At 37.7% G+C, this 22,048-nt stretch overlaps 1 protein-coding gene across 4 annotated transcripts in view; it reads left to right on the top strand.

The window, feature by feature from the left end:
* LOC128991267 (HEAT repeat-containing protein 5B-like) overlaps positions 1–22,048 on the top strand; it is a 55,735-nt gene that overhangs the window by 9,721 nt on the left and 23,966 nt on the right. For 2 of the 4 annotated variants that reach the window (XM_054413982.1, XM_054413981.1), the window contains exons 9-22: positions 153–290; positions 507–630; positions 1,800–1,926; positions 3,764–3,875; positions 6,469–6,587; positions 6,779–6,912; positions 7,801–7,910; positions 13,429–13,592; positions 14,668–14,700; positions 16,131–16,205; positions 16,573–16,848; positions 17,568–17,724; positions 18,069–18,193; positions 18,947–19,136. In XM_054413982.1, the coding sequence (XP_054269957.1) occupies positions 153–290; positions 507–630; positions 1,800–1,926; positions 3,764–3,875; positions 6,469–6,587; positions 6,779–6,912; positions 7,801–7,910; positions 13,429–13,592; positions 14,668–14,700; positions 16,131–16,205; positions 16,573–16,848; positions 17,568–17,724; positions 18,069–18,193; positions 18,947–19,136 (1,884 nt within the window). The remainder of the gene's footprint in view (positions 1–152; positions 291–506; positions 631–1,799; positions 1,927–3,763; positions 3,876–6,468; positions 6,588–6,778; positions 6,913–7,800; positions 7,911–13,428; positions 13,593–14,667; positions 14,701–16,130; positions 16,206–16,572; positions 16,849–17,567; positions 17,725–18,068; positions 18,194–18,946; positions 19,137–22,048) is intronic. The other 2 variants (XM_054413984.1, XM_054413983.1) reach the window with 1 other exon arrangement.

The raw sequence follows: 22,048 nt of genomic DNA, 5'->3' as shown, positions 1-22,048 counted from the left end.
ATTATTACATTTGCAGGGGTTAGTATCACTCCCAAAGTGATTATTTGAAGTTATAAAATTGCCTGGTAGGCATCATGTTCCTGTTTATCACTTTATATCCTGTAAATTCAATTTCACATGATTTTTAAACCCATTTTGATATGTGTCTGCAGATTTTAACCCAGAGAACGCCAAGGACTGTAATCAAGAGACTCTGTATGGCCAACATCTGCTGGTCTGTGCTCTACAGGAGATGGCTTGTCTGATAGAAAGTCTCGGTACCACGGCCAGTAACCTGCTGACCTCTTCCAGTGAGTAGAGAAAAACCTTTCACAAGCTCTACAAATACTCATTCATTAGAGCTTTGTTGTTATTCCTGATGAGTATACTCGTTCTATATTGAAACATAATTCTGTGTTGCCTTTAAATCTACATGTTACACCCGGTTTACACACATTTTGATTAATATGGGGGGGGGGGGCTTAAGCTTGCGTCTGCTTGGTCGTAAAATACTTTGTATGTTGCAGACCTGATAGATGCAGTGATGGCTGTACTGATACACCCTTGTCAGGCGGCTAGGCTTGCCGCAGCGTGGTGTCTAAGATGTATATGTGTGGCTGTGCCGAGCCAGAACACACCCGTTATTGACAGGTCAGCATCTTTCTTACATTGAATAATGCTCTAAAGTAAGCTAGTTTCCATCATGAAGGTATACAACAATTTTATACCATGTGGTAGTAGCAGTAGTATCATAAGCTTCGGTGTGAGACAACATGCTAAACAAGACAATATGTGAGCAAAAAAATGTTTAGCATAATAAAGACGACCAAATTGGTGCATGAATTCATCTTCATAAACCTGGGTAGGTTTCTCAAAAATTGTCTGGAGTGTATACTTTTCGGGTCAAAATGTAAAATAATCATGTACAAATTAAACGATATGACTGAAGTCTTGATCCCCCAAAAGGGTTTTTATCAGTTTGGGTGTAAATTTACAGGTTAAGTACAATAAGCTCAATAACAATGGTTGTCTGTAAATTAATGTCTCCGTTGAGCTGCCATCACCATGAAGCGTCAGAAGTTAAAACCTTGAATCAATTCAGTGTTCTTTACTTCATCATTTCGTCTAGTTTGTACCCCTTTGTTGTGATTAATCTTGCCATAGTAGCCGAAAACAATGTAAAGAAAATCAATGCTCCTTCCAGTACACAATAAGCTGTACCAGCTGCAATGTAATCCAATGGTCACTTGTAAGCCTGGCCTATGTTAAAAAAAATATAAAAAACACTCCTGCCAAGTACGAACCCATAGAAACCTAATCACAGAATTTGATTCATACTTCCATTCGTGTCATTAACACCGAGTTCATCTCATCCTTTAAACCCTTATTCTTCAGCCATCTCCAGCTTGAAATACATAGACTGACGTGTCTGTGTTGAACAAATGTAATTTAATGTAACTAGCTGTTACCCACGGGCTTCACCCCGTTTGACTTCATAAGTATTAATTAATAACATTATTGATTGGTTAGGTTGGGCTGAAATAAACAAAACAGAATACAGTAATACAAACAAATAAGTACAGCTGAGGTATTTTAACATTAGGTATATGGAAAGTTCCCTTTAGAAAGGAATTACGACCTTAAAGGGCAATTTATGAAATAATGGATAGTTTTGCGCAAGGTTTCTCGTCATGACGAACATTTTAAGTATATGGTTTATGGGGGTGTGACTTGTAGTTTTCTCAAAAGTTCATGGGTACTTTTGGCTTTATATATAGAAGATGTTATACTAAAAACATTTATCTGATTTCGACTTGTAGGTGTGTGGAAAACATAGAGAACATGAGATCATCCCCAGAAGCCATTGCAGGATACAGCGCAGCACTGGCCGCTGTACTGGGGGGCGTCAAACTTTCCCCCCTGGGAGTACCTCACACCAAAGGAAAGGTAAGAAGCATTCCTCTCCACTCATGGATGTAGTCAAACTGTGTTATCCAACTCCATCATGTAAAAAAACAGTTGAACCAATAATATCAGTATTTTAAACTGTTTAATCTATACCTACTCTATTTTTGATAATTTTGCCATACTCTTTTATTCACAGAGTAAATAATTGTTATCAAGAGTAAAATGAGACAGACCTTCCACGATTATGGTTGTCATCAACAGAAAGGAATTTGACCACAGTTTTTTTTCACCATTTCCGATCATTCTGGCTAATTTTGAGAAGGGATAATTCCAAGTTATAGGGTGGGAAGGGGAATTTTAGGCGAAGTGTTTTACCACTGTGCCTATAACAGGCTATAACACAGTTAACTAAAAAAAAAACTAGGGATGGACGGGTCCCGAAATTTCGGGAATTTTTCGGGAAAAAAATATTCCCGATTATCGGGACGGGATTACATTTGACTCGGGAATTTTTCGGGACGGGATTTGGTCCGATCGTCGGCGATTTTTCCGCTTCGCGAGTGCCGATAACGCCGTTATTGCGAGCGACAGGTCCGCGAACGCAGGAGACGAAGTCATGTCGACGATTACGCCGTGACCGCGGAGTCCTACCGACGTCCGCGCCGTGACCGCGAGTCATACCGACGATCGCGCCGTGACCGCGGAGTCCTACCGACGATCGCGCCGTGACCGCGGAGTCCTACCGACGATCGCGCCGTGACCGCGAGTCATACCGACGATCGCGCCGTGACCGCGGAGTCCTACCGACGATCGCACTGTGACCGCGGAGTCCTACCGACGATCGCGCCGTGACCGCGGAGTCATGCTGACGATCGAGCCGTGATCGCGAGTCATACCGACGATCGCGCCGTGACCGCGAAGTCATACCGACGATCGCGCCGTGACCGCGAGTCATGACGACGATCGCGCCGTGACCGCGAGTCATGACGACGATCTCGCCGTGACCGCGAGTCATGACGACGATCGCGCCCTGACCGCGAGTCATGCTGACGATCGCGCCGTGACCGCGAGTCATACCGACGATCGCGTCGTGACCGCGAGTCATGACGACGATCGCGCTGTGACCGTGGAGTCATACCGACGATAACCCCGTGACCGCGGAGTCATACCAACGATCGCGCCGTGACCGCGAGTCATACCGACGATCGTGCCGTGACCGCGAGTCATGACGACGATCGCGCCGTGACCGTGAGTCATACCGACGATCACCCCGTGACTCGCGAGTCACAAATTTCTATAGGTTACCCATTTTTTGGTTTTTATAGATCAGTGCCACAAATGGTAAAAATTGATTTCGTATGTCTCTTTTGGTAACTGCAATACAGTACTTTCTTTTTATGCACAGAAAAAAATCCCGTCCCGTCCCGTCCCGAAAATCGGGAAGGAAATAAAAATCCCGTCCCGTCCCGTCCCGAACTAAAAATTCAATCCCGTCCATCCCTAAAAAAAACTAAATTTAAAGCACATCTTACCTAACACAACACTTCTTAGCCTGACTAAAAAAACCTAAACAAACCTTGCCTAACCAAACCAAAGGGAGTGGACCATGGGTATCATAATTTATTATCGAATAAAAGCACATCCATTACATTACAATTGTAAATAAATACAACTAAGGTGGATCCGCATTGATTCCTATCAATTTAATCAACGGAGTGGTACATAAAAGTTTTATTAAATTAGTGGTTAGCAATATTAGTTGCTGCATATTTGTTTCAGTTGTACTTCTGGTTTATTTATACATTTTATTTTTAATTCTGTAGGGCCTTTTTTAACACTCCATGTATCTAAGTTGATTTCAAAATGTCTGTTACAGGTGATCTTCAACACAGCAGAGGAGTTGCTTCGTAGCGCTAGTCAGAACAGTCGGCTCTCTCTAAACCGAACACAGTCCGGCTGGCTGCTTATTGGTGCAATTATGGCTCTGGGTAAATATGTCTTTACAATACACTTTAGTTTTCTTTGTCTAAACAGGTTTATGAAAGAGAAATTTACGCTTTCATTCAGGCCCAAAATGATTAGCAATGAAACAAAGAGTGATCAGGTTTCCTTATAGGCTATAAGAAACACTAAATATTGTTGAAATTGAATTTTATAAGTATACTATGTTTATGATAATATATAGTTATTTGTGTAACTAGTGAGCAAAGGGAGCAATTGACTCACTCGAGAGAAATACTTAGGAATGGTTTCTCGAGTTATCTTTTTGTCTCAATAAAGAAGGATTCATTTCATTTGTCTGCCTTTTTAAAATGATTTTTACTGTAACCACAGAGAATTAAGGTACAGAGGAAACATTCAATTGTACATTTCAGTGGTAACTAGCGCTAGTGCTGGTGTATATGACAAAGACCAACACCCTCCCCTCCCCCATCCCCTTTGCCCTCATGCACTTCAACACTCGCGGTGGAGGAAGACCCTGTGCCCTGAGCGATATGAATTTCCACACAGTGCTTGCTGTTCAGGCTGTTCCTTGCTTGTCACAAGTACATTTATGGCACAATATACCAGAGCTGAAAACGCACGGTCGTCCCATAAGCTCCTCTGGTCCCTACTTCACAACAAAATTAACAGCTGTAACAAAATTTTGTTTAAAGCTGAATTATCAAAGAAAGCTATGAAATTATTCCTAGATAAGTCAGATCTAGTTTTCAAACTAATACAAGTAGATGTGGTTTTGATCAAAATACAGATTTTAGGATTTGTATATGTATTACTAGCTGTTGTACCCGTGCTTTGCAACGGGAAGAGGACACAAAATAGAAACATTTTAATCTTTACATCTGTTGCATACAATAGTTACACATCCGCCAACGCTTTTAGAAACAAAATTCAGCTTTTATAGCCCTAATAGAAAAATTTAAGTAATATGACTTTTAAATCTGGTAAGTAGTGGATACCACCATTTTGGTTTTGATTAATTTTAAATCTTGTGTAGGCTGATATGAGAAAAACTTACCAAATCTTCGAATAAAACATTGACATACATGATTTACCTTCATCTTACATACTGTACCTATCTTTTAATTTATTATTGACATTTTAAATTTCAATTTTAAAGTTGCAAAAATACTAATTATTAAAATTAAATGAACAGTTTTTTTAGTCTTCTTTATATTAAATCACAAATCCTTCCATCTTCAGTTTCTTCACTCACAATAAATCATTAGCAAAACTAAGTCAGCTGTTATAAACTTTAGAAATATTGCTGTGCCATATCAATACAGTTTTTTGAAATATTAAAGAAACTATATCTATCTATAGGGTACTATAAATAATTAAACAAATAATTTAGCATTAAAGACAGCAGACAAAACGAATATGATTATCAAAGCATCAAGGACTAAAAAATGTAATAGCAAATACAGTATATGTTTCATTGCATCTCTGATTCTACTCTGCAAAAATATCAACAAACAACTTAATATACAAACTCATTCTTTTAATCAGTTCCATCGTCCATTGCTTTTACATTTTCACACTTACCATTAAGTAAACATAGTAACAGATATTTCATTGATTTTAGAAACAAAAGAACACTGTGTACTGCTTAGTTTTATGATATTTTCCTTGGTTTAATTTAATCAGTGGTGTGGCAAAACACAAATATTAAATGTATCAAATAAAGGAAATGTGAACTGAAAGCTATGTTAAGATAAAATAAGAGTATTTTGTATTACCATTTGATAATTAAATATAGTTACATATATACAACAGATTTTAGAAAACAAAAATCAACGTACAATTCAGTTATTGATGATATTCTTCCATTTAATTTAAGCATAGGTTTAGCAAAACACAATAACTTAATTTACCAAAATATACATATAAAAAACAATGTGATGTACAAGTTAATCTAACACATGTTAAGCAGTTAGAATTTATTTAAAGTAGCCTTCAAATTCATATAAAACATCTATACTTTGTAATTTTAATACTGTTTCCATGAAAACATATCAATAACATTATTTTCATAACTTAGACGCTTAAAAAAATCTAAAGCAGAGCCGAAGTTGATACAGCAACGGTTATAGAATCTTTTTTTTCTATAATCATTGACATAGTTTTAGAATAAATAATCCATGATAAAAGGTTAGATTAAAATAAACCTACCTCATAGTTATGGAAAATATTATATTAAATTTCTTTGTATCAGCTGTCTGAAATTGTGAAATATGCAGTTTAGCAGTTCTTCTTGTTTACATTTAAATGTCAAAGCAAATGTAAACAAACATTGTTAGTGTTCTCATCACAGCCATGGAGACCAATCAATATTTACTTTTAAAATGTTCACCTCAGAACTTTTAAAGCCAAAGGGGCAAAGCCTACGGTCAGAATCGGAATGTGAATAGTCCTATAATGGTCCTTGGTATGGTAGCTATATTTTCGTATAATTTAAGCCCAGTTGGTTCAGTAGTTTTTGCACCTATTAGTAATACACATACAGACACCATTAGATTTTTATATAATAGTATAGAAGTATAGATATAGATGTTTTAAACAATTACTTCTTTTCCGCAGGAGTGCCTGTAGTGCGAGGCTTGTTGCCGAGGATGTTGTTGTTGTGGAGAAACTCCTTCCCTCGGTCCAACAAGGAGTTAGAGTCCGAGAAAGCTCGTGGGGATGCCTTTACTTGGCAGGTATGTGCCCACTTCTTGTGTTAACAGTGAACTAATATTAGTTTCCTCATGACCAGGTAGACAGTTATAAACTTAAAAATTCTTGTGTCTCATTTGGAAAACACACCAGTTGCTGCTGTTAGCTAATCTACATGTACACAACAATTATGTCAATTAATGATTTGTTCTGAAATTAACACAATGTTTCACAGGTTACTCTAGAAGGCAGGGCTGGAGCTCTGTCCGCCATGCACAGTTTTCTGCTCTACTGTCCTGAACTACTGACTGATGATATCATCAGGAGATTGCTGACTCCCATAGAGGCTGCCCTGGCAATGCTCATCAAGTAAGTACGATGAAAACTGAAAATTTTTTCCATTTTTTTCTTGCTGTTACATTTTGAATTAAACAATAGCAAACACTTTTGAGGGAAAGCAGTCCAAATTAGAATTTTTGTGGAATGTCTGGGATTGAACCTATGCATAGTCTTAAGTCCTCTAGAATAGCAACAAGTTCAAGATGTCTTTTACTTTTCCAATAGTTGAGCCTAGTGACAACTAAGAGCGGAGTCTGTTCCCACTTGTGTACTGGCAATGTTGCTTACCCGTGATAGGCCTATCAGGCAAAACGTATTTATTTATTTATATGTCGTGCGTTAAATGTATTTGTCGCGTATTGAAAACAAAGCTATCCAAGTGGAATTAATGTATATTCCTGGTTTGAAGTGTTTGACAATGGTAGCTCGCCGAAACATGTAACATTTTGACTGAGGTTACAATTTGGAACTGATGCAAGGTAATGTAAAACCAATTGGTGTTAAAAAAGGTTTTATCGTTAACTTATTTTTTGTAAATATACTCTTAAAATGCCTGCTCTACTAGGGCTATTAAATTAGTAGAATGGTAGTACAACTAGCCTAATTAATTAAATTCCAAGGGTTGGTTTCAATATTTAGTGATTCAAAAATTACTTTTATGGCAAGAATAGTTTAGATAATACAATCAGTTCCAGTCGTGTAACTGAAATTATACTACGTTCTTCTGAAGAGCAAAATGTCAGAAGCAGATCAGCCCAGTTTGTTAGTTTTCTCTTTGAGGTGCAAAATATCATACTCAATGTAAAATGTTTGCTCCTATTACTCTTATCTTAGGTGAGTTAGTTGTTTATCTGTTCATTTATCTCTACAGAATGCATTTTACAGTACAGTATTTTAACAAAATTTGTTCTTTTCCAGCATCTCGTCGGTATTGAAGAGCTACGGGCAGCATTTGAAAGCTCCTGCTGCTATGGTGAGACTACGGCTGTATGAAGTACTATCCTTGCTGCCACCTCAGTCTTTTGAAGGTAGGCTTAGAAATTAACAAATTAGATTAGATTCATACTACCAAGTGTGACGGGGTGCAACTAAGTGTATTTCATTTTAACACAGTTATAAATTAAGAATGAGTGTTGAATGGCGTCAGATACTTTTTGTAGCCTTGTTACTGACTAAGATAAGATGTTTCTTTAGCCAGTTGGAGTGAGTCTAGTCATGTAGATTCTTTTCCAACAAAAGAATCTAAACCTAAATAAGATCTAGAATCCAACCCTTATATTCTTAAAATGACTCTTATTAATTACAAAATAATTAATAAATGCACGCATATTAACTCAACACAAAATCTATTTCATGAATGTTTACAAAACAAAAACAATAGAAAAACATATGATAGTAAAAATATGTATAAATGAATTATAAACAGTCTTAGAGAAGACATAACAGTCTCCCCCACTATTTTGAACTTGCAGTGTATTATTATGAAAGCACAAAGTCCTTGTATCGGCCCGGCATTTGCCTTTGTCGCCTTGATCTTTCTTGATTCTCAGGAATATGGCTATTGTTCGTTTCTGTTCCCTGAACTACTGGAACCTCTGCATTGTTTGCTTTGGGAGTTGGTGGTCTTTCGGAAATTGACGGTCCTTCGGAAGTTGATGGTCCTTCGGAAGTTGATGGTCTTTCAGGAGTTGATGGTCTTAAGGGAGTTGATGGTCTTTCAGGAATTGACAGTCTTTCAGGATTAGAACAAGTAACAGCCTTAGAATTTTCTTTTGTGCTGTGTTTAGAAGCCCGTGGAACATCAAATATGTGGATTGGTCCCGTGGTAACAATTTTTGGTTTTGGTATCAAAGTAGACCGCAATTGATCAATGTGTCGTTTAACAAGTCGGCCTGACTTGTCAAGGGAAACTAGATAGTGTCGAGTTCCCAACTTTTTGTTTACTTCTTCAAACTCCCAAACGTTCTTGTTGTTTATGAAGAGACGAACCTGAACTCTCTCCCCCTCGTTGAATGAACGTGCAGATGGAGCATTTCTAGTTGAAGCTTTTTGTACGTTGGGAAAAATGGCATCCATTCGTATTCTTAACTTCCTGTGGAGGTAAAGTTCAGCCGGTGATTTGCCACATGCTAGAGGAGTTGCCCGGTACCGCATTAAGATCTTCTGGACCTTTATTGCCATTGGTATGTTTTCCGAAGCTGTGGACTTCAGGCGGTTCTTCAATGTTTGAACAGAGCGTTCTGCTAAGCCGTTTGTTGCTGGATGTCCTGGAGATATGAATTTCTGGAAAATGCCGTGCAATTTGCAATAAGCTTGGAATGTATCACTTTGAAAAATTGAGGCGTTGTCAGATACCATAACATTCGGGTAGCCGTGTGTTGCAAAAATCTGTTCAAGCAGATTTATGGTATTGGAGCTGGATGGTGCATCTTTGATTACTTTTATCTCCGCCCATTTTGATCTAGCATCAATACACACGAGGAAGTTGAAGCCTTGAAACGGTCCTGCGTAGTCAATGTGTATTCTTTCCCAGTTCTCTTTTGGGATTTCCCACGGGTGATTGGGAGCTTTGGGCGGATTTGACCGTGTTAGTGCACAATTTTCACATCCTTTCACAAGATGCTCAATGTCCTTGTCAATATTTGGCCAGTAAACATAGCGCCGTGCTAGCTGTTTCATTTTTGTGATTCCAAGATGACTTTCGTGAAGTTCATTTAGAATCTTGTTTCTAAGTAGTGATGGAATGTAAACTCTTTCTCCCCGGAAAATAATGTTTTCGACCAACGTAAAATCAGAATCAGTTGAATTGGTGAGTAGGTCTTTCAAAATCTTAGAGAGCACTGGATCTTTGGCTGTCTCGTTCTTAATGATTTCAGCTGTGATTTCATGGCTTGAAATTTGAAAAATAACTTGGCTGCAGATTTGGTGTACCTCTTTTCCGATTTTCTTGTCTTTAGTAGAGTGCGTCTGTGTAAGAGGAGCTCTTGAAAGACAATCCACGTTTTTATTTTCCATGCCCTTTTTGAACACCAACTTGTAATTGAAACCTGACAGATATGATGCATATCTGAGTAAACGAGCTGAAGTCATTTGTGGTAGAGCCTTGTCATGTCTGAAGATCCTAGATATTGGCTGATTATCTGTTACAAGTTGAAATTGAGTCCCGAATAGGTAATAATAGAAGTGGGAGACACCAAAAACTATGGCTAATGCTTCCCGGTCTAGTTGACTATAGTTACATTCGGCATCAGTGAGTGAACGTGAGGCGTAAGCAATTGGCCTCTCAGTACCATCTATTAAGTGGCTAAGAACTGCAGCTAGTCCAGTAGGTGAAGCGTCTGTGGTGAGGACTAACGGTAGTTTTGGATCGAAAGGTACGAGTATCCTGTTACTGCAGAGCTCAGTTTTGATTCGTTGAAAAGCCTTTTCACATTCTGGTGTCCATTCCCATTTCTTATTTTTGCGTAACAAACGTCGCAAAGGAAAAGTGACAGTTGAAGCATCTGGAAAGAAACGAGAGTAGTAAGAAACCATTCCTAAGAATCGTCGTAATTCTTCAACTTTTGATGGACGTGACATTTCTTTAACAGCTTGAACTTTGGTAGGAGATTTCTTTATTTTGTTTAACTCCACCACTCGTCCTAGATATTCTATTTGTTCTTGAAAAAATGAACACTTCTGTTTGTTTATGTGTAAGTCAAAATCTGAGAGTCGTTGAAGACAGGCCTGTAGATTTCTTTTGCACTCATCCATTGTTGAGCCATGGCAAATTATGTCATCAAAGTAGGCCTCGGTTTTAGGCAACCCCTTCAAAATTTGTGTAAGAATTCGGTTGAATTCAGAAGGTGCTGTCTTTATTCCGAAACTTAGACGATTGACACGATATGTTCCACGGTGTGTTGACATTGTCTGGATAATACTGGACTCTTCGTCGACCTTGAGGTGCAGATAAGCTTTGTACAGATCAAGTTTACAAAAGTAACGAGATCCTCTCAAACTATCGAGTACATCGTCAATTTTTCGAATAGGATGGTTTGCCTGGATATTCGTTCATTCACACCACACTTGTAGTCGACACAGAGACGAACACTTCCATCTGCCTTAGGTATCACGACTAGTGGTGACCCCCAATCACTTGACGTAACAGGCGAAATGATTCCTTCATTTTCAAGTAAATCTAGTTCCTTGTTGACCTGATCAATAAGAGCATGAGGTACGTTCCGTTCACGATTGAAAATAGGCTTTGCTCCTGATCGAAGATGTAATGATACTGTAAAGTTTGGAACGCATCCAATTTTTGGCTCGAAAATTGGCGCAAATTTTTCAAACAGTTCCTCAACTGAATTTACTGGTTGTAATTGAAGGGTAGTAGCTGGTCGGTTCATTTCAGCGTCAATTTCACACAGTTCAATACCCAGTCCTCGGATCCATTGGCGCCCTAGAAGTGCATCATGACCTGAAGGGACGATGTGAAGGTCACCTTTGAACTGTTTACCCTTGTATGATACAGAAACTGATACCTTTCCCTCTGGTTTGATTATGTCTCCAGAGTAAGAACGGAAAGCTAGCCTTGATGGTTCTACAGGTACGTTCAGATGTAGACGTTCAAAGTCATTCTTCGCAAGGAGAGAAAATTTAGCCCCACTGTCAACTTCAAAACATTGCAATTTTCCATTTATAGTGACAGAAACAATGTACTTGTCTGAATCATATCCAACTTCAAATAAATCTACGACATCAAAGTTCTGGTAGATCGAATCAATTTTGTGCACTCCGTAATCAGAAGAGTCTTCACTAGAATAATCGTCATCATTTGATCCTGAATGTAGGTTGTTGGTTGAATTTAACTTTGATGTTGATTTCTTAGTCCTTGACATCAGTGTAGTTATGCAGACCGCAGAGACATGTCCTCGTTTTAAACACTCCCCACATTGGAGTTTATACTTGTGTCTGTTACAATTTGCAGCAATGTGTTTGTTACTTCCACATCTAAGACAGAGGCCTTCTATTCCGAGGGCATTGAAGTCAGGTCTTTTGTTATTTGAACGTTGTTTCCAGTTGAGAGATGTCTTGTTGGATGAGCGATTGTTAGAGAACTGGTGGGATCGTCTGGAAGACCTTGTAATTTTGTGCACTCCAGCCGAATCCATATTAAAGTTGTTAGAACATGCATGTTGGTGAAATTCTTTGCTTTCAACCTTTGATGCTTCAAGAGCAATAGCTTTCTCTAGAATGTCATCAAACTTTGTGTAAACGGATTGTAAAAGGTGTTCCCTAAGCCAATTGTCCTTCAATCCTCGTATGAACTGTGCCCGCAAGAAAACATCAGCAATTGACACAGATGTTCCACATTCATCGTTGGAGCATTCTACTGCAAATTCACATTCTTGAAGATCACGTCTGAGGTCGGCCACAAACTCTGAAATTGACTGGTTTTCTTTTTGAAAGATATTTAAGAAATAATGTTGAGCAACAACAACACTTTTCTTTGGAGTCAATAGTTTCTTGAAGTCATTCAACAGAGTTTCATAATCTAATGATTTGAGTGGCTTGTCTGGGCCCAAAAATGCAGATAGGTTGTTATAATGTTCACTACCTATAGAATTACACAAGAGCTGAGCAATTTTCTTCTTATCAGTCAAACCTTTCATTGTATAATAGTTTTCGAAACGTTCTAAATAGCTGGTAAACTTTTCTTGTTTGGCATTGAAGTTTTCGAATGTAGCAACATTTGACATTGTAGATTGACAGCTTTCTTCTCTGGGTTTTCCAATTGATGTAACAATTGTTTGAATTTGAGCTTGAAACATGTTTGACATCTCACGTACAAGTGCTTTTTGTTGTTCATTGAATGTGTTTAGAAGTAAGGTAAACTGTTGTGCATCCATTATAGTTTGAACTGTATAAAATATTAATGTATCTTGAAACTAGAAATTGAATGTAATTTTTAAAAGTAAATGTGTTGAATTTTTCAGTGGCTAGTTGATTTTCACACTCGTCGCCAATTAAAATGACTCTTATTAATTACAAAATAATTAATAAATGCACGCATATTAACTCAACACAAAATCTATTTCATGAATGTTTACAAAACAAAAACAATAGAAAAACATATGATAGTAAAAATATGTATAAATGAATTATAAACAGTCTTAGAGAAGACATAACAATTCTAGATCCCAAACGTCACAAAAATGTCCAAATTATTTCTTAAAAAAAAAATCCTCTACATTTTGTTTAGTACATGGGAAGTATTTTACTAACTTGAAAACCAGTGATATTTGGCCTTGACTTGTGAAGTTGTTGTTCAGTAGAATACATGACAGACTAAAAATCAATGGTAGCAATGTTGTGTTTCACATCTTAACATTCGTCTTTAAGTTTATCAGTATGGTTCACTCTTGTAATGGACCAGCTACCGTTTGCTTTGCTGTATATGTTCCATGCAGTGGCCCAAGGCCTATGTGGACTCAACTAATCTCTTACAAAATGTGTAATCCAGTGTTGAACTTTGCAACGTTGACTGTCTATCCTGTCCGTCTACAGGCTCCTACACACACTTGCTGCGACTACTTGTGGCGGAGTTCACGCTGAGTGAGAACTCGGCCAACACTACGACGTCCCAGCTGCGCTCCGTCTGTCACATTGACGAGTCTGTTATCCTGGGATCCTGGCTGCAGGAGACAGACCATCGCACTATAGAGGAACAGGTCGGTTTGTCATCTCTGACTTTTCTATTTACATTACAGGAATACTATACTCACATGATGGAGTATGGTTGATATAGAAATTTACTTAGAGCTGTTTGGTATTCAATCTGTTCATTAAGACGTTCGCTGCGGTCAGGTGTAGGAACTAATGTGCTACAAAGGATGAATAGAGTGTGCGAAAATGTTGAAATTTAGTTTCATCCAATAGGAGAGGCAGTTGTAGCATGTATTGTGCTCCAGTCATTGTGGAAGTAGTTTTACAAGAAACCATCAGATAGCAGCACTAAAAAAAAGGGCGGAGAGTATAAACCAGGGCGAAGTACCCATAAAAAATATCACAGAAAAGGCCTCAAAGCACTAAAGCCAAACCCCCACACTACACTGTTCAAAAAGCACTGCCACAGTAAGATACAAAGATGGCTGATCCGAAAACGATTTGCAACAAAATAACATACGAAACCAGCACTACACGTATCGACAATAACAATTAACTCACGGTAGTTTTAATTTAAATAATTGTTTTATCGAAGCATGTTGTAAAAATCACATTTCAGAAAAGGGACTTCTTGTTGGCCCTATATTATTTCTCCAAAAGATAATTAAGGTACCTCTTTTCGGGACGACAAAATTTGTGAGATATTGTGTTCTCCGTAAACTGAACTTTGTTGTAGTTCTCTAAATTTCCATTAGAATGCAGTACAATTCATTTTTTGGACTAAAGTCTGTTTATAAAGTGAATATTAAAAATGGGACCTCTTGTCGTTATGGCAAAATAACATTAAACAACAAGAGGTACCTTTTCTCAGACCATGCAGAGGCTAACACAATGATTTATCAACATGGCTAACATAATGGCTAACATAATACTAGGCCTATAGTAATAATAAAAATCAAAATTAAAAAAAAAATTAAAAGTAAAAAAAAAATAATAATAAAAAAATGACATATTGATGCCTGATCTATATTCAGGCTTTGTTCACAACAGCATTGGTGGCACCCCAACCTATACTCGAGCATACAATCAATGTGTTTTAAAAGTTCGAGGTTCAATTCCAACTTTACTGTTGTTGTTTAGATGGACTCTGGTCGCAGATCTGATGGCGAACATGTAAGTCCAGTGGTTTGGACTGCATGGATTGTTGGTTTTGTTTTTAGTTTATTTATTTTTATTTTTGTCCAGCTCATATTGTGCATCACTATGTAGGCTAAACTACAGAAAATGAGATCTTTTGGAAATTGAACTAAATTTTTTATTTATAATTAAAAGTTAGTAAGTGTTCTTGATATAAATTATCTTGCAAATTTTTTCAGACAGGAAGATTTTTTAAAAATTGCCTTTATGTTTATGAAAAATAGTTGTTAAAATAACAAGTAATCTCTTTTGCCTCTAAGTTTATTGCACATATTTATTATAACTAATAATCATACAATTTATTTTATAACTTCTCCCTGTAACTTTCATTAATGGTGTTGCTGTATTCCTTCCTTGTTGGAAGGTTGGAAGGTACGCCTTGTAGATGTTTGAAAGTCTTGATTTTGTTTCACCAATTTGTACCTGATCTTTCTGTAGTTTACTTTCTCATTGCACTTAGCGTTATCAAAGGGGTTGTAAGTGTTGTGTCTTTTAAGTTTGCAACCATGATTTGTTAAATTTCCCTGATTGATTGCTGTCTTATTTTTTTACACCTTCATATAGAATATTGGTTTCATCTATGTTCTGGATTGTTTTATGTTGATTTATAAGTGTTGGGAACACTATTTCCTCAATTCTTTTTTTGTAATTTTATGTGTGACGTTCCATGTATATTTATTTGTTATTTCTTAGCTTCAATTTACCACAAGCAACGTAGTCTAATTTAAGGTACTAGTCCATTTAGTGTTGATTAAAGCTTGTACGTGGGGTATTTATATATTAGCAGCTGCGTTAATTAAAACACAAAACCAAGAGTGGTAAATTCATTGATTGCAGGGCTTCTTTTCATAGACCCGATTGGCCCGGGCCCAGGGGCGCAAAAGGTTTTAGGTTGTTTAGGCGTGAGGAAAATAAAAATTCCCCTAAGAATGAGGGGGGGTGGCACAATTATTTCTCGGGTTCATAGAAAATATGTCACACAACACAACATACAACTTGGTACATGCAACTTACAGGCCTGATTGTTTAACAATTAATAATTATTATAATAAAAAACAATAAAATATTCGTACGTTGAATTCTTGATAGAAAAGTGATCCATAAAACCTATATGGTTTAGGTTTAGCCCAATCCTGTTAAGCTATAATTTGATTAGCTTCCTTTTGACTAAAGAGCATTTTTCTTCTCTGCCTTAAATGTAAGTTGTAAAACACCTTTGTTATTTTTGAGCTAGATCTATATAAAACATTAAAATTAAAAACTATTGAAAAACAAAATAAAAACAAACCACTATTAAAATGAGTCTTTTGTTGAGTGTTAAATCTACAGTATACAAGTATTAGTAAGTACTCATTGAGGTTTTATTAATTAAAATTGTTTTATGATAATTGTGATTCCCTTTACAGTTGCAGCCTAACAGTGCCGCTGGATCGGGTGCTTTGGAACATGATGGCTGCTGCTTGTTCCGTCCCGTCCCTACAGTAAGTGAAATTAGATTGGTGATGAAGATAATAGATTTATTATACCGGATAAATGTTTGTGTTTTGAGATTAATCCAAGGTGACTAAAATATTCACTGAATAAAGTCACATTCAAAAAATGACAAAATTAGAAGCTGTATTGTTCAAGATACCTAGAGCAAAACTTTTTCTAATTGAAAAAAAACATACCAATCACTTTGTATAAATTGAAAGAAATTGAAAATTAAAGTTGTAGACAGTTTCTAGGTCTAATCATTAATATAAAGCAAGCTGGGATAAACACAAAAAATATTGGGAATGTTTTTTCGTGAAATCTTTACATTTCCAAGAAATTTGTCTTTATTTTGTTTTATTTTACCTTATCTAGGGAGAGAAGATCCCTGGTCCGTTACCGCTGGGTGTGGCTGTGATTGACGCCTCGGTCGTGTTGTTCGGCTGTGTGTTTCCCAGAGTGGCCAACAAACATCGGCTACAGATGCTGGAACACTTTGCCGAGTGTATGAAGGCAGCCAAGAGTTGTCGCGCGGACGCTGTCACTCTCAATGTGTTTGCGGCTCTGCTCTCAGGCCTCAAGGGGCTTACAGACAATAAGGCTGGGATCGGACAGGATGACGTGAAGAAGAACGCAACTGCTTTGATTATTGTGAGAAATTCAGTTAATGTAGTAAATATGGTTTGGTTTTTTATTTCATATGATTCCCATTTGGAATACAAACATACAGTTGAATCTCGTTAATCTGACATTCGATAGTTCAAAATACTCATGAGTCAATGTTGACATTGGACGTTGATTTACGTTGTGACAAAAAGACGTTCTTATCTTTCTGGTTACAATGTCCAGTGCCATTTTGTGGTCTTATAATGAATGGAGTGATGATTGTTACCCTCTCACTCCCAAAAGCGTTAAATTATCTAAAGTTAAGTGTTTTTCCTAGTCTTAGTTCATTTACTGAGTAGCCGAGTAGGGTCAAAAAGTTAGGATTGATCATTATATTGATCATTGGGTCTTAATTAATGACAATGACTGAAAAACACTACACTCTTAGTGATTAAAAAAGCTAGAAAAATCTTTGTACTCATCCGTCATATCTAATTTGTATTTGCCTTGAAATATGTCCTAGTTTCCAACATATCCCAGAAAAGTTATCTAAAGCGAAAAGTTGTTTAGGCTGGTCCCTATAAAAGAAGCAGATTGGCAAGATAAGGCAAATGGCTTACTGATTCCCTTTTATCCTTTATGTGAAATAACCGCTGTATTATAATCCAAATTTTGACGATCCCTAAAAATGATTGCTGGGGGCAAGTGCTTAGTCTGCCGAGTATTTCCAAAGGCTTGGGTTTGATTCTCTGCTGATTCCGCAGGGTGTGCTGACCAACGGCAGCTCCATGTTGCGCTGTGCCGCCGCCGAGTGTCTGGGTCGCTTGGCGCAAGTGGTGGGAGACCCAAGGTTCACGGCTGAGCTAGCGCAGACAAGCTTTGACAGGTTGAAACTTGCTCGTGATGTTGCCAGTCGGACAGGTAATGTCATGGTTTTGTTGGTAGATAATATTGTTTGGCCGATTGAGATTTAAAATTATTATGAAAAAATTATTTTTGATTGTATTACTAAAGTGTGTTCAATTTGTATTACAGCTGAATTCATTAAATTATTGAAAAGAATTAAAATATAATATTTTTTTTTATTTAATTATCCTATCACAACCTAACATAATTTGTTTTTGGAAGTTTATTTCTGCTAACATTTGTAGTTCTTTTACACAATCTGAAGCTATATCATGTTTAATTAAACCACCCTAAAAGCGCTTTTCAAGGCTAAAGCCCTTGGCAAAAAGGACAAACGAACTACTTGTTCTTGTTTGTAGGTCACTCGCTCGCCCTGGGTTGTCTACATCGCTACGTAGGCAGTCTCGGTTCTAGTCAACATCTGAACACCAGCATTAGTATACTACTTGCTTTGGCTCAGGACTTGTCTTCCCCTACTGTACAGGTAGGTCTACCCTTCAAACACACTGATATTCTACTGTGCTGCCTTTCCTGTCCTGGATCATGTGTTTACTTATTACTCCTTAAAATCATATTTAGTCTCGGTTTGGAAAATACTTTTGGAGCATTGTAATAGCCCAAAAACTGTAATATTTACTTGGGATTTATTAATTTCAGCCAATCCAATAACCACATTCACGCACGATACAAAGGAGTTGAATTGAAACTCTTTTTGGAATCTATGATTTTATACCTAACTTGGTGTACTATTTTTATATGTCTTAAAATGTTATACAGTATTACAATAGGCAAATGTAAATCCATCATGTTTGTAGCTTTGAAATTGCTGGAGCTGGAGTATTTAAAATGCAGGATAAATTGCGCTACTTGAAAATAGCGGTTATTGTCAGGAAATCTGAAATATTGCTATAACAGAAAGACAAAAGAGCTACTTTGGTTAACACCACCTCTACTAATTGTAACAATAAAAACTAGAACTAAAAAAAAGGTGCTCAACTCCTTTATGTTTCTTGTTTGGACATTAAATAAAAAATAATAAAAAAATAAAAGAATGAGTACATGACCTTTAAACATTGCTAGGAGTATGGGTTTAATTTCTAATAGTTTATCATAAAAATCTGTGGCTAAATAAGGGGTTGATTAAACAAAAATATTATAAGATAAATTTATAAAACATTTCTAATAATTTTCTTCATATAGTCTACCAAATATTACCCAATCACCTTTGTCATGTTAGGTGTGGGCGCTACACGCGCTGGCTCTAATAGCCGAGTCTGGAGGACCGATGTTGCGAGGTTACGTAGAACCTTCACTCTCTCTGGCTCTCAAACTGCTACTCAACGTCTCCCAGTTCCATGTTGATGTACATCAGTGCATCGGGAAGGTGGTGTCTGCTCTCATCACGACTGTGGGACCAGAGCTGCAAGGTCAGTGAAGTTATGAGTGAAAATAGAAGAATGATTTAGATATATTATATAATAAGATTAATTGTATTAGATTTATATTTATGACACTAACACACCATTGTGCGTGTATTTGGAGGTGATTATGTGAGTTGACAGCTTTGTTATGTGGCTTACACTCACTATCCCTAATTCACAGAATGTATACAGCTGTTAGATATCCCCAATCTCCAGAAAAGTCCTTGCCATTTCAGCTAGATCCTGGATGTTCACAAAAATCTACAGTATTTTTTATCTACACCATATAATATGTAGCTTGTAAATGTTTAAATTTTTCACCTAGGAACTTTAATGCAGTTATATCTTGGGTTTTTTCATTTAGAGTTTGAGCATGATTATGTTAGGTTAGTCTACTTGTGGTAAGTCACTTATATCTGATGACAGTAGGTATAAGTGTTGTCTTACTGGCATGTAAGCCTACAAAGTCAGTCTATAAGTCGTCTGCAAGATGGCGGGTGGTGAGTCTGAAAGTATTTGTAGCTCGTGCGATAAACTAGTCCAGAATCGTCATAACGCAGTGAAGTGTTATGGGTGGTGTAAAAAATGGTGGCATATCGCCTGTGCTAGCATTTCAAAAACCAATTTCGATCATTTTAAGTGTATTTTTCAAATGAAAGGAATAAATTGGTACTGCCAATCGTGTTCAGAACGAGTTGCGATCATACTGGCGAACGACTCCGTGAACAACTCGGGATTCGGAACTGATGAGTCGTCTAAGAACTGCCCACAGAACGCTTCGGATCTGACTCAAATCATTAAGGAGCTGAACGAGATAAGGAAAAGTAACTTGTCTATGTCTGAAGGGCTCACTAGACTAGAAAGTGAGAGCGAAATTATTAGATCTAAATTAAATCAAGTTTTGAGTGATACTTGCCAACCTACCAAGACTCTTGCGACAGAACCATCTCTCCAGAACAACTCCCGTTCAACCAGTTCCAAGCAGACGAATCAAGATCGGGAAGATGGTTCCTCTACCATAAATGTTATGATGACGCCGGTTGATAACCCCAAGAAAGCAGATTTTGACCGTGAACCATTACCCTGTGTTTGGAATATTGAGAAGACGTCTGTGAATGGAAATAACGTAATATCCAGTGACTCTTTCCCCGAAGTGAGTGCTTCTAACTCCATCAGAAACCCATGGAGGACAGTTAGGCACAAGAAGAGAACTACCGTGCAAAATAGGTCTAATCCTAACCTAGAAAATGGAAGGCCAGAACTAACGAATCAAGAAACTGTTAGGCCTACTAAACCTAAAGGAAATGGCAGGCCCACCCGGAAAGTATTAACTGGCACTGGTAAGTTGACAAACAGTAATGACAGTTCTAACCTGAAGGCAGTGAAAAGGACTAAATTTATTTTTGTTTCGAGACTTCAACCTTCGGTCGAAAAGGCCGATGTCGTAAACCATCTTACATCATTCAAAAGTGGCGATTATGTTGTTGAAAAGCTGAATACCAAGTATCCAACCTATAACTCCTTCAAAGTTGGTGTTCCAGAATCGCTATGGGATAGCATTTTTTGTGAGGACTTTTGGCCGGAAAACACTTTCATCAGTGAATTCAAACTTCCAAGGCGCAATTTAAACTCTCAACGCACGGCCGAGACTGGGGCAAACATAGCCTAAACCCAGTAAATGATAACCTTAATGTCTTGTTTCTTAATGTGCAGGGGTTACATTCCAAGGAAAACATCTTAGGCCTACATGCTGTGAGTAATCAGTATGACTTTCTCTGCCTTAGCGAGCATTGGTTGAACCCAAACGAGGCAGGTTATGTTATCGTTGAGGGTTATGAGCTTTCATCGATATTTTGTCGTAAAACCCATATAAGAGGTGGCGTCGCAATATTCGCCAATAATAGCAAGCCTACTAGGCCTACCTTCCAAGTGTTGGACATTGAATGTTTTTGTCATGAAATAAGCTTTGAATGTGTGGGAATAGTTTTAGATAATCCTAAAATCATAATTGTTTGTATATATCACTCTCCTGCAGGGGATGAACTTATATTTCTGAATAATCTGGAGCTACTACTGATCCACCTGAGTAAATTGAAGATGAATATTGTTATTGGTGGCGATGTAAACTCAAGATTTGATGTTACCCGAGATCAGCCTAGTGTTAGAAGATTACTTAACCTACTCAGGCAATTTGATTGTGTTTACTTAAATGACAAGCCTACTCGCAAAAAAGCTTGTCTGGACAATATTTTTACAAATGTCCCGACCAACTCCTGCTCCACACACATCGTTCACCCTGACATAGCTGATCACGAAGGCCTGGAGTTGAGGCTAATAACGGCATCAGAAGCTGCTAAACCATATATTGAGGAAATTATGCACCGCAGTCTTTCCCCAAGGTGCTTAAACAACTTTAAAGCTGAACTGGGGAATGTGAACTGGCCTAACATCCTGAACAGTAACCGTGCGGCCGATCAGTCAGCTGAAGAGACTTTCAATTTATTTTTTAACAAGCTGATTGATATTTTCAACTTAACTTGTCCTGTTAGTTACCTAACCGCAAAGAAGATTTCCGGACGTAAGGACAATAGGCCTAAAAGTGGAGTGGCCTGGTATAGTGATGACCTCAAGAAACTTAAGGAAACAGTTATGGCTTACCGTACTGTCTACATGAACCTTAGAACTGATGCCTCGTACAGTGCCTACAAAGAACTAAGAAACCTCTATAAAAACGTTGCGAACAGAGCAAAATTAGCCGCAAACGCTGACTTCATTGAGCGATCAGCAAACAAATGCCAAGCAGCGTGGACGATAGTAAGGCGAGTTTCTGGAGAGAAGAAGGAGGTCAGCAACAACCATTCTGCCGAGGACTTCAATAGATTCTTCATCAACTCCGTAAACGATGTTCGAGCCAGCAT

Source organism: Macrosteles quadrilineatus, unplaced genomic scaffold (genome assembly GCF_028750875.1).
Source record: "Macrosteles quadrilineatus isolate MER2022 unplaced genomic scaffold, UCM_ALF_1.0 Scaffold_4__1_contigs__length_99947679, whole genome shotgun sequence".
NCBI lineage: Eukaryota > Metazoa > Arthropoda > Insecta > Hemiptera > Cicadellidae > Macrosteles > Macrosteles quadrilineatus.
Note: the sequence above shows the minus strand (reverse complement) of the source record. Positions and strands in the feature narration are given on the sequence as shown.